This window comes from Larus michahellis, unplaced genomic scaffold, assembly GCF_964199755.1.
Source record: "Larus michahellis unplaced genomic scaffold, bLarMic1.1 SCAFFOLD_611, whole genome shotgun sequence".
Taxonomy (NCBI): domain Eukaryota; kingdom Metazoa; phylum Chordata; class Aves; order Charadriiformes; family Laridae; genus Larus; species Larus michahellis.
In genome coordinates this window covers 1-11,439 of record NW_027436044.1, presented here as the reverse complement: position 1 = coordinate 11,439, position 11,439 = coordinate 1, and the positions used below count along the sequence as shown (strand labels likewise).

General features: G+C 71.2%; 1 protein-coding gene across 1 annotated transcript; it reads right to left on the bottom strand.

The window, feature by feature from the left end:
- Positions 1-483: 483 nt before the first annotated feature.
- Positions 484-11,309, bottom strand: LOC141736898 (integrin alpha-5-like; the record flags this gene model as incomplete). The annotated part of the gene is given in 14 exon segments (XM_074571549.1): positions 484-636; positions 2,350-2,455; positions 2,578-2,658; positions 3,703-3,782; positions 3,884-3,976; positions 4,803-4,953; positions 5,066-5,133; positions 6,870-7,007; positions 7,141-7,292; positions 7,432-7,487; positions 8,383-8,490; positions 10,706-10,734; positions 10,736-10,752; positions 11,297-11,309. Coding segments are annotated over 14 exon segments (1,245 nt in total), but the record flags the coding sequence as incomplete, so codon positions are not given.
- Between the last annotated feature and the right edge of the window lie 130 nt (positions 11,310-11,439).

The following is an 11,439-nucleotide window of genomic DNA, read 5'->3' as shown; positions in this document are numbered from 1 at the left end:
CCCCCAGTGCCGCCCAGTGTCCCCATCACCCCCAGTCCTCCCCAGTGCCACCCAGTGTCCCCAGTGCCACCCAATGTCCCCAGCACCCCCCAGTGTCCCCCAGTGCTCCATCTCCCAGTGCCCCCCAATGTCCCCATCACCCCCAGTGCTCCCCAGTGCCACCCAATGTCCCCAGGGCCACCCAGTGCTCCATCTCCCAGGGCCACCCATTGTCCCCAGTGCCACCCATGCCCCCTCCCGGTGTCCCCCAGCCCTCCCTCCCAGTCCCCCTCCTGTCACCCAGGTGACAGGTGACACCTGGGTGTCTTGGTGACACCCAGAGCCCTCAGTCTGCCCACCACCTCCCAGTGCCCCCAGTGCTCCATCTCCCAGTGCCACCCAATGTCCCCAGTGCCACCCAATGCCCCCACCACCCCCAGTGTCCCCAGTGCTCCGTCTCCCAGTGCCACCCATTGTCCCCGGTCCCCGTCCCCGCGGGCGCACCACCAGGTGCAGGCTGTCCAGGGGGTGGCTGGCGGAGCAGTTGCGGGGACCCGAGTGGCCGGTGACGTAGAGGAGGGGGTGGCCCCGGTAGCTGAGGGGACAGCTCAGCTCCAGGGTGCCATGGCTGATGGCGCTGGGACCCTCGTTCACCACCTGATGGGGGGACACGGCGGCGTGAGGGGACACCCACGGACTGGGGACATGGCAGCGCGGGGGGACACCCACGGCACAGGGACATGGCACCCGCAGGGGACCCAACGGCACGGGGACATGGGCACCCTTGGGCTCAGGGATGGGGACACGGGGACCTGTGGGGTCAGGGACATGGGCACCCCCAGACAGGGGACATGGGCACCCCTGGGGTTGGGGACACAGGGACCCCTGGTGTTGGGGACATGGGCACCCCCAGATATGGGGACATGGGGACCTGTGGGGCCAGGGACATGGGGACTGGTCGGAATGGGGACATGGGCACCCCCAGACAGGGGACATGGGCACCCCTGGGGTTGGGGACACAGGGACCCCTGGGGTTGGGGACATGGGCACCCCCAGATATGGGGACATGGGGACCTGTGGGGCCAGGGACATGGGGACTGGTGGGAATGGGGACATGGGCACCCCCAGACATGGGGACATGGGCACCCCTGGGGTTGGGGACAGGGGGATGCCTGGGGTTGGGGACATGGGGACACACAGGGACAGGGACATGGGGACCCGTGGGGTTGAGGACATGGGCACCCCCAGACATGGGCACCCTCAGGGTCAGGGACATGGGGACCCATGGGGCCAGAGGCACGGGGACCTGTGGGGTCAGGGACATGGGGATGTCTGGGGTCGGGGACACGGGGACACACAGGGTTGGGGACACACAGAGACAGGGACATGGGGACCGGTGGGGTTGGGGACATGGGGACACACAGGGTCAGGGACACGGGGACCTATGGGGTTGGGGACATGGGGACACACAGGGTTGGGGACACACAGAGACAGGGACATGGGGACTGGTGGGGTTGGGGACATGGGGACACACAGGGTCGGGGACATGGGGACACATAGGGGCAGGGACACGGGGACCTGTGGGGTTGGGGACATGGGGACACACAGGGTTGGGGACACACAGAGACAGGGACATGGGGACTGGTGGCGTTGGGGACATGGGGACACACAGGGTCAGGGACATGGGGACACATAGGGGCAGGGACACGGGGACCTGTGGGGCTGGGGACATGGGGACACACAGGGTCGGGGACACACAGAGACAGGGACATGGGGACCGGTGGGGTTGGGGACATGGGGACACACAGGGTCGGGGACACAGGGACACAGGGATCTGTGGGGTTGGGGACATGAGCACCCCTGGGGCTGGGGACATGGGGACCCCTGGGGTTGGGGACATGGGCACCCCCAGATATGGGGACATGGGGACCTGTGGGGCCAGGGACACGGGGACACATAGGGGCAGGGACACGGGGACCTGTGGGGCCAGGGACACAGGGACCGGTGGGAATGGGGACATGGGCACCCCTGGGGTTGGGGACAGGGGGATGCCTGGGGTTGGGGACATGGGGACACACAGGGTCGGGGACACACAGAGACAGGGACATGGGGACTGGTGGGGTTGGGGACATGGGGACCGGTGGGGCTGGGGACATGGGGACACACAGGGTCAGGGACACACAGAGACAGGGACATGGGGACCGGTGGGGTTGGGGACATGGGGACTGGTGGGGTTGGGGACATGGGGACACACAGGGTCGGGGACACAGGGACACAGGGATCTGTGGGGTTGGGGACATGAGCACCCCTGGGGCTGGGGACAGGGCCCCCCCCGCCTCCCCAGGGCGCATGTCCCCCCCCCCCCCCCACCTCATAGACGTGCTCCACGGGTGGCCCCAGGTCCTCCAGCCTCTGGGGTGGCCGTTGGGACGTCCAACCCCCCTCGGGGACGGTGACCACGTCGGGCCGCGACACCCTGGAGGGGGGGACGGGATACACCGTGGCGGGGGGGGGGGGAGGTGAAGCAGGGCCCCGTGTGTGTGTGTGTGTCCCGTGTCCCCCCCCGTCCCCGTCCCCCCCCCGGCGTGTGACACTCACCCGAAGGCGGAGAGCCGGGTGGCCGCCCGCACCTCCAGCGGCACCGTCACCACCTCGCTCTGCGAGTTGTTGGCGTTCTTGCTGCCGGCGCACGGGGGGGTCACGGCACGGCCCCCCCGACCCCCCCGCCCGCCCGCCTGCTGGCACTGGGGGGCACCTGCTGCTGGGGGACACCCCCCCCCCGCCCCCAAGCCTGAGCCCCCCCGGTGTGTGACCCCTCCCCGAGTCCAAGTGAACACCCACCACCCCCCAAGAAGGTTCCCAGATGGGATGTCGCGGGCTGGACCCCCCCCCCCCCCCGCCAGCTCACGACCCCCCCCCCAGCCCAGGGCACCCCTGGGTGGGACTCCCCCCCCACTGTTGGACCCCCCCCCCCCCCCCGCTGTCCCCCCCACTGCAGTCCCTCCCCTCCAGAACCCCCCCAGGTAGGATCTCCCCTGACACACACCCTCCCCCCCCACTAGAAACCCCCCCCACGACCCTTAGCTGGGACCCCCCCACCCCAAGAGCCCCCACCCCAGGGCACCCCTGGGCAGGACCCCCCCACTGTTGGACCCCCCCAACTGCAGTCCCTCCCCTCCAGAACCCCCCCAGGTAGGATCTCCCCTGACCCCTCCCCCCCCCCCCCAACAAGGACCCCCCCCATGACCCTTTGCTGGGACCCCCCCACCCCAAGACCCCTCACCCCAGGGCACCCCTGGGTGGGACCCCCCCACTGTTGGACACCCCCCCCCCCCCAACCTCTGAGGCCCCCCAAGGGGTCCCTCCCCTCCAGAAACCCCCCCAGGTAGGATCCCCCCTGACCCCCCCCCCCCCCAACCCAGAGCTCCCCCCCCATGATCGCTTAGCTAGGACCCCCCCACCCGGGACCCCCCCACCCCAGGCTGCCCCAGGTGGGACCCCACCACCCCTGAGCCCCCCCCAGGGTCCCTCCCCTCCAGAACCCCCCCAGGTAGGACCCCCACTGACCCCCCCCCCCCCCCCCAACCCAGAGCTCCCCCCCCATGATCCCTTAGCTAGGACCCCCCCCACCCAGGACTCCCCCACCCCAGGCTGCCCAGCTGGGACACACACCCCCCCACCCCCCGCCCCGTCCCCAGGACCCCCCCCCCCGGCCCCCCCCACCTGCGGATCTGCAGCTCGAAGCGGATGCTCTTGCTGCTGTCGCTGAGGTGGGGGATGGTGAAGCGCAGCCCCCCCCAGATCTGCGGGCAGAGGGGACACGGGGAGGGTCACGCCAGCCCCCCCCCGCCTCCCCCTCCCCCTCCCCACACCCCCCGTGCCCCCCCCCCGCCCCCCCACTCACGCTGGCGCCCGCCTTCATAGGGTTGCCCAGGTCGCAGACGAGGGGGCTGGAGGCGTTGCCCCCCCCCAGCTCACAGCTCAGCGCAGAGAAGTTCTGGGGGAGCGGGTGGCGGGGGGGGGGAAGGGGGGTCAGGAGCACCCACGGGCACACTGTGGCCCCCCCCCCCCACACACACACACCTGGGGGCACCCAGGGCACCCCCCCCTCACCTGGGGACACCCCCAGCACCCATCCTTCACCTGGGGGGGCACCCACTTTATATCCAGGGGGCACCCATCTGCACACCCCCCCCCCCATACCTGGGGCACACCCACGTCCCCCCCCTCATTTGGGGGACACCCACCCTACATCCAGGGGACACCCCTATGCCCCCCCCCACACCTAGGGGGCACCCACCCTATACCCAGGGGACACCCCAGTGCACCCCCCCCCCACCTGGGGCACCCCCATGTCCCCCCCCTCATTTGGGGACACCACCCTATACCCAGGGGACACCCCCGTGCAGCCCCCCCACACACACCTGGGGCACCCCCATGTCCCCCCCCTCATTTGGGGACACCCACCCCATACCCAGGGGACACCCCTGTGCCCCCCCCTCATTTGGGGACACCCACCCCATACCCAGGGGACACCCCTGTGCCCCCCCCCTCATTTGGGGACACCCACCCCGTACCCAGGGGACACCCCTGTGCCCCCCCCCCTCATTTGGGGACACCCACCCCGTACCCAGGGGACACCCACTTGCAACCCCCCATAGCTGGGGGCACCCAGGGGCACCCCTATTCCCCCCCCGGCCCTGACTCCTGGGGGGCACCCACCCCTCCCCCCCCGCTTGCTGTCCCCTTGTGCCCCCACCTCACACCCGGGGGGGCACCCACTCCGTACCGGGCCCTCCCCCCCCCCCCCCCCCCAAACGCACCCCGTGTGGGCGCAGCACCCCGGTGTACTGGGCGTGGGGGGGGGGCCGCACGTGCAGCTCGGCCTCGTAGGCCCCCCCCTCGCCCTGGTTGCGGGCGTTGAAGGTCAGGTTCAGGCTGTTGCGGTCCCCCAGGTAGACGGCGCGGCGGTCCCTGCGGGGACACTGCGTCACGGCCACCCTGTGCCACCTTCTCCCCCCCCACCAGGGACCCCTGCGACCCCCCCGGGCCACCCGTGTGTGTCCCACCCCCCCCAGCCTCTTACACGGCCGCCTCCAGCTGCAGGTCGGGCACGCAGACGTTGTCCTCCCCGCAGTCCAGCTGGATGTGAGCCTGGGGGGGACAGAGGGACATGGGGACATGGGGACACAGGGGCACTGGGGACACGAGGGTGATGGGGGACACAGGGGACATGGGGACAAAGGGGCACACAGGGGCACTGGGGACACAGGGGCAATGGGGGTCATGGGGGACATGGGGGGGACATGGGGACAAAGGGGCACTGGGGACACAAGGGTGATGGGGGACAGAGGGGACATGGGGGGGACATGGGGGGGACATGGGGACACAGGGGCACTGGGGGACATGAGGGCGATGGGGGACACAGGGGCAATGGGGGACAAGGGGGACATGGGGGACAAAAGGGCACGCAGGGGCACCGGGGACACAGGGGCAATGGTGGACACGGGGGACATGGGGGGGACATGGGGACACAGGGGCACTGGGGACACAAGGGTGATGGGGGACACAGGGGCAATGGGGGACACGGGGGACATGGGGGGGACATGGGGACAAAGGGGCACACAGGGGCACTGGGGACACAGGGGCAATGGTGGACATGGGGGACATGGGGGGGACATGGGGGGGACATGGGGACACAGGGGCACTGGGGACACAAGGGTGATGGGGGAGATAGGGGACATGGGGGACAGAGGGGACATAGGGACACAGGGGCATGCAGGGGCTGTGGGGGACATGAGGGTGATGGGGGACACAGGGGACATGGAGACATGGGGGACAGAGGGGACATGGGGGGGACATGGGGACACAGGGGCACTGGGGGACATGAGGGCGATGGGGGACACGGGGCAATGGGGGACAAGGGGGACATGGGGGACAGAGGGGACATGGGGGGACATGGGGGACAAAGGGGCACGCAGGGGCCGTGGGGGACGTGAGGGCGATGGGGGACACAGGGGACATGGGGGACACAGGGGACATGGGGGGGACATGGGGACAAAGGGACAACGGGGAGACGAGGGTGATGGGGGAGACAGGGGACATGGGGGACACTGGGTGCCATGTGGTCCCACGGGGTGCCATGGGGTGACACTGGGTGGCACGGGGTGGGACAGGGTACTGGGGGATGACACTGGGTACCATGGGGTGCCACAGGGTGCCGTGGGGTGACACTAGGTGACACAGGGTGCCATGGGGTGCCAATGGGGTGATACTGGGTGACACGGGGTGACAGTGGGTGACACAGGGTGACACGGGGTGCCATGGGGTGTCACAGGGTGACACAGAGGTGACACTGGGTGCCATGGGGTGCCATGGGGTGACACTGGGTGATACGGGGGTGACACGGGGGCGACATGGGGTGCCATGGGGTGACACGAGGTGATACGGTGTGCCATGGGGTGACACTGGGTGCCATGGGGTGACACTGGGTGATACGGGGGTGACACGGTGTGCCATGGGGTGACACAGGGTGACGCAGAGGTGACACAGGGGTGCCATGGAGTGCCATGGGGTGCCATGGGGTGACACTGGGTGATACGGGGGTGACACGGGGGCGACATGGGGTGACACGGGGTGCCACGGGGTGACACTGGGTGATACGGGGCTGACACGGGGGTGACACGGGGTGACATGGGGTGACACTGGGTGATACAGGGGTGACACGGGGGTGACACGGGGGTGACACAGGGTGGCATGGGGTGACACTGGGTGATACGGGGGTGACACAGGGGTGCCATGGGGTGACACTGGGTGACACTGGGTGACACGGGGGTGACACAGGGTGCCATGGGGTGACACGGGGGTGACACGGGGGTGACACCGGGTACCTTGGCCTCCAGCCGGGTGCGCGTCCGGGCGTCCAGCACCGGGTGCAGCCCGTGGGCGTCGGGGGGGGCGCGGGGGTCCAGGGCGAAGCTCAACCCCAGGGCGATGGGTGACAGCTTGTCCCGAAACTCCGACTCGTTCTGGGGGGGGGACGGACACGACACGACAGGGGGACACCCACGGGGGTGTTGCCATGGGGTCCCATAGGGTGCCTCCACCGCCCCCCCCCCTCCCCCCCCAAAAAAAAAAAAAATAAAGAAAAAAAATTCGTACCCGCAGGAAGACGGCCATGGTGCGGCAGCGGGTGCCCCCCCCGTTGGGGACGGGCAGGGTGAGGGTGCGGGTGGGCTGCCCCCCCGGCAGGAAGAGCGCCCGACGCCCCCCCCCGGCTTTCGCCCCGTCCACGCTCAGCTCCACCGCAAAGCCTTTAAGTTTTTTTTTTTTTTGGGGGGGGGGGGAAACACACCCACGTCAGGGACCCCGGTGTCCCCTGGGTGTCCCCCCCCCTCCCCGCCATGTCACTTGTGTGTGTGTGTGTGTGTCCCCCCCCCCGCCACGACTCACCGATGGGGCCAGGTACGTGCCGCCCCGAGGCGTTGAGGCAGAAGCTGACGTTGATGCTGGGGGCGGGGGGGGGGGAATAAGGGGGGGGCACCCATGGGACACCCCCCCCCCCCGCACCAGCAGCCGGGTGTCGTCCCCCTCCCCGGCCTCCGCCATCCCCCGGTGTCCCCAACCCTGTCCCCCCCCACCCAGTGTCCTCCATCCCTAATTGTCCCCAATGCCGCTGGATGTGGCCCCCCCCGGCCCGCCACCGCTCCTCAGGGGGCCCCCACCCCCCATGGACCCCCAGGTATTGGGTGCCCCCCTTGGTGTCTCCTGATGACCCCACGCCCCCCCTTGGTGTCCCCGTCCAGGCCACCTGAGAGCCCCCCCCCGCCCCAGTGTGTCCCACTGGGCTGTCCCCAAGCCCACCGTGCCCCCATGTCCCCCCCCCTCCCGTGTCCCCATGTTCCCAGGAACCCCCCCGCTGTCCCCTCCCAGGGTCCCCCCCCCCAGACCTGGGACCCTCAGAGACCCTCCCCCAGTGCCCCCAGTAACCCCCCTCCAGTGTCCCTGCTGTCCCCAAGGTCCCCTGGGACACCTTGGTGTGCCCCCCCAGGCCACCTGAGAGCCCCCCCCGCAGTGCCCTCCACCCCCGTTTCCCCCTAGGGTGTCCCCATGCCCACCATGCTCCCATGTCCCCCCCCGCAGTATCCCCATGTCCCCAGAGACCCCCCCCCCCCCAGTGCCCCCAGTAACCCCCCTCCCAGTGTCCCTGCTGTCCCCACGCCCCCGTGTGACCCCTTGGTGTGCCCCCCCCCCCCCCCCCCAGGCCACCTGAGAACCTGAGGACACCCTGGGTGTCCCCAAACCCTTCTGCGCCCCCGTTTACCCCACACCCCCCCAACCCTGGGACCCTCCCCCCCCCCACCCCCGGCCCCGGGGTGCCTGTGACCCCGCGGTGTCACCCACCAGGGGACGTGGAGGCCGGTGGCCTCCAGGACGCAGCCACGTTCCTCGGGGTTGAACATGGTGGGGAAGACGCTGAGCGCGGCGCTGGCGTGGACGATGGGGCGGCCCCTGGGGACAGGGCGTCAGGGACAGCGGGGACCCCCCCGGGGACCCCCCTGGCACCCTCCCGGGGACCCCCCTTGGGGACAGGGCGTCAGGGACAGCGGGGACCCCCCCAGGGACAGGGTGTCAGGGACAGCGGGGACCCCCCGGGGACCCCCCAGGACCCTCCCCGGGACCCCCCTTGGGGACAGGGCGTCAGGGACAACGGGGACCCCCGGGGACCCCCCAGGACCCTCCCGGGGACCCCCCTTGGGGACAGGGTGTCAAGGACAGCGGGGACCCCCCCGAGGACCCCCCTGGCACCCTCCCGGGGACCCCCCTTGGGGACAGGGCGTCAGGGACAACGGGGACCTCCCTGGGACCCCCCAGGACCCTCCCGGGGACCCCCTTGGGGACAGGGTGTCAAGGACAGAGGGGACCCCCCCGGGGACCCCCCTGGCACCCTCCCGGGGACCCCCCTTGGGGACAGGGTGTCAAGGACAGCGGGGACCCCCCGGGGACCCCCCAGGACCCTCCCGGGGACCCCCTTGGGGACAGGGTGTCAAGGACAGAGGGGACCCCCCCGGGGACCCCCCTGGCACCCTCCCGGGGACCCCCCTTGGGGACAGGGTGTCAGGGACAGTGGGGACCCCCCGGGGACCCCCCAGGACCCTCCCGGGGACCCCCCTTGGGGACAGGGTGTCAGGGACAGTGGGGACCCCCCGGGGACCCCCCAGGACCCTCCCGGGGACCCCCCTTGGGGACAGGGCGTCAGGGACAGCGGGGACCCCCCCAGGGACAGGGTGTCAGGGACAGCAGGGACCCCCCGGGGACCTCCCAGGACCCTCCCGGGGACCCCCTTGGGGACAGGGTGTCAAGGACAGTGGGGACCCCCCCGGGGACCCCCCTGGCACCCTCCCGGGGACCCCCCTTGGGGACAGGGCGTCAAGGGACAGTGGGGACCCCCCCGGGGACCCCCCTGGCACCCTCCCGGGGACCCCCCTTGGGGACAGGGTGTCAGGGACAGTGGGGACCCCCCCGGGGACCCCCCTGGCACCCTCCCGGGGACCCCCCTTGGGGACAGGGCGTCAGGGACAACGGGGACCTCCCTGGGACCCCCTGGGACCCTCCCGGGGACCCCCTTGGGGACAGGGTGTCAAGGACAGAGGGGACCCCCCCGGGGACCCCCCTGGCACCCTCCCGGGGACCCCCCTTGGGGACAGGGTGTCAGGGACAGTGGGGACCCCCCGGGGACCCCCCTGGCACCCTCCCGGGGACCCCCCTTGGGGACAGGGCGTCAGGGACAGCGGGGACCCCCCCGGGGACCCCCCTGGCACCCTCCCGGGGACCCCCCTTGGGGACAGGGTGTCAAGGACAGTGAGGACCCCCCCGGGGACCCCCCTGGCACCCTCCCGGGGACCCCCCTTGGGGACAGGGTGTCAGGGACAGTGGGGACCCCCCGGGGACCCCCCAGGACCCTCCCGGGGACCCCCCTTGGGGACAGGGTGTCAAGGACAGCGGGGACCCCCCCGGGGACAGGGCGTCAGGGACAGCGGGGACCCCCCGGGGACCCCCCAGGACCCTCCCAGGGACCCCCCTTGGGGACAGGGCGTCAGGGACAACGGGGACCTCCCTGGGACCCCCTGGGACCCTCCCGGGGACCCCCTTGGGGACAGGGTGTCAAGGACAGTGGGGACCCCCCGGGGACCCCCCAGGACCCTCCCGGGGACCCCCCTTGGGGACAGGGTGTCAAGGACAGCGGGGACCCCCCCGGGGACAGGGCGTCAGGGACAGCGGGGACCCCCCGGGGACCCCCCAGGACCCTCCCAGGGACCCCCCTTGGGGACAGGGCGTCAGGGACAACGGGGACCTCCCTGGGACCCCCCAGGACCCTCCCGGGGACCCCCCTTGGGGACAGGGCGTCAAGGACAGTGGGGACCCCCCCCGGGGACCCCCCTGGCACCCTCCCGGGGACCCCCCTTGGGGACAGGGTGTCAAGGACAGCGGGGACCCCCCCGGGGACAGGGCGTCAGGGACAGCGGGGACCCACCCTGGGACCCCCGGGACCCTCCAGGGACCCCCCTTGGGGACAGGGCATCAAGGACAGCGAGGACCCCCCCCGGGACCCTCCTGGGGACAGGGCGTCAGGGACAGTGGGGACCCCCAGGGACCCTCCTGGGGACAGGGCGTCAGGGACAGCGGGGACCCCCCCGGGGACAGCCCCCCCGCCGCTGGCACCCACCTGTACACCACGGCCGTGTCCACCCCGAGAGGCGCCCACCAGGAGGTCTGTGGGGAGAGGGGGGGCGGTGTCACCAGGCGGGGGGTGACACGGCCAGGAGGGGTGGCAGTGGCAGTGGGGCACCCATGGCGGGGGGCATCTGGGGCTGGGTGTCCCCTCTGTAGGGTGGCATGGCCAGGGATAGGTGTCCCCAACCATGTGGCACCTCACAGGGTGGCGTGGATGGGTCTGGGTGTCCCCTGCCACGGGGTGGCATGGCCAGGCTGGGTGTCCCCAACCATGGTGGCATGGATGGGTCTGGGTGTCCCCTGTCATGGGGTGGCATGGCCAGGCTGGGTGTCACCTGCCATGGGGCACCCACCTATGTGGACATTTGGGGCTGGTGTCCCCAACCATGGGTCACCCCTGGGATGGCATGGATGGGGTTGGGTGTCCCCTGCCATGGGGTGCCATGTCCAGTCTGGGCGTCCCCAAGCATGGTGGCACAGATGGGTCTGAGTGTCCCCTCCATGGGGTGGCACGTCCGGGGATAGGTGTCCCCAACCATTGGGCACCCATGGCATGGCATAGGTGGGACTGGATGTCCCCTACCATGGGGTGGCATGGCCGGCCTCGGTGTCCCCAACCATGTGGCACCCGTGGGGTGGCACAGATGGTTCTGGGTGTCCCGTGGCATGGCCGGGCCTCGGTGTCCCCAACCATGTGGCAACCCATGGGGTGGCACGGATGGTTCT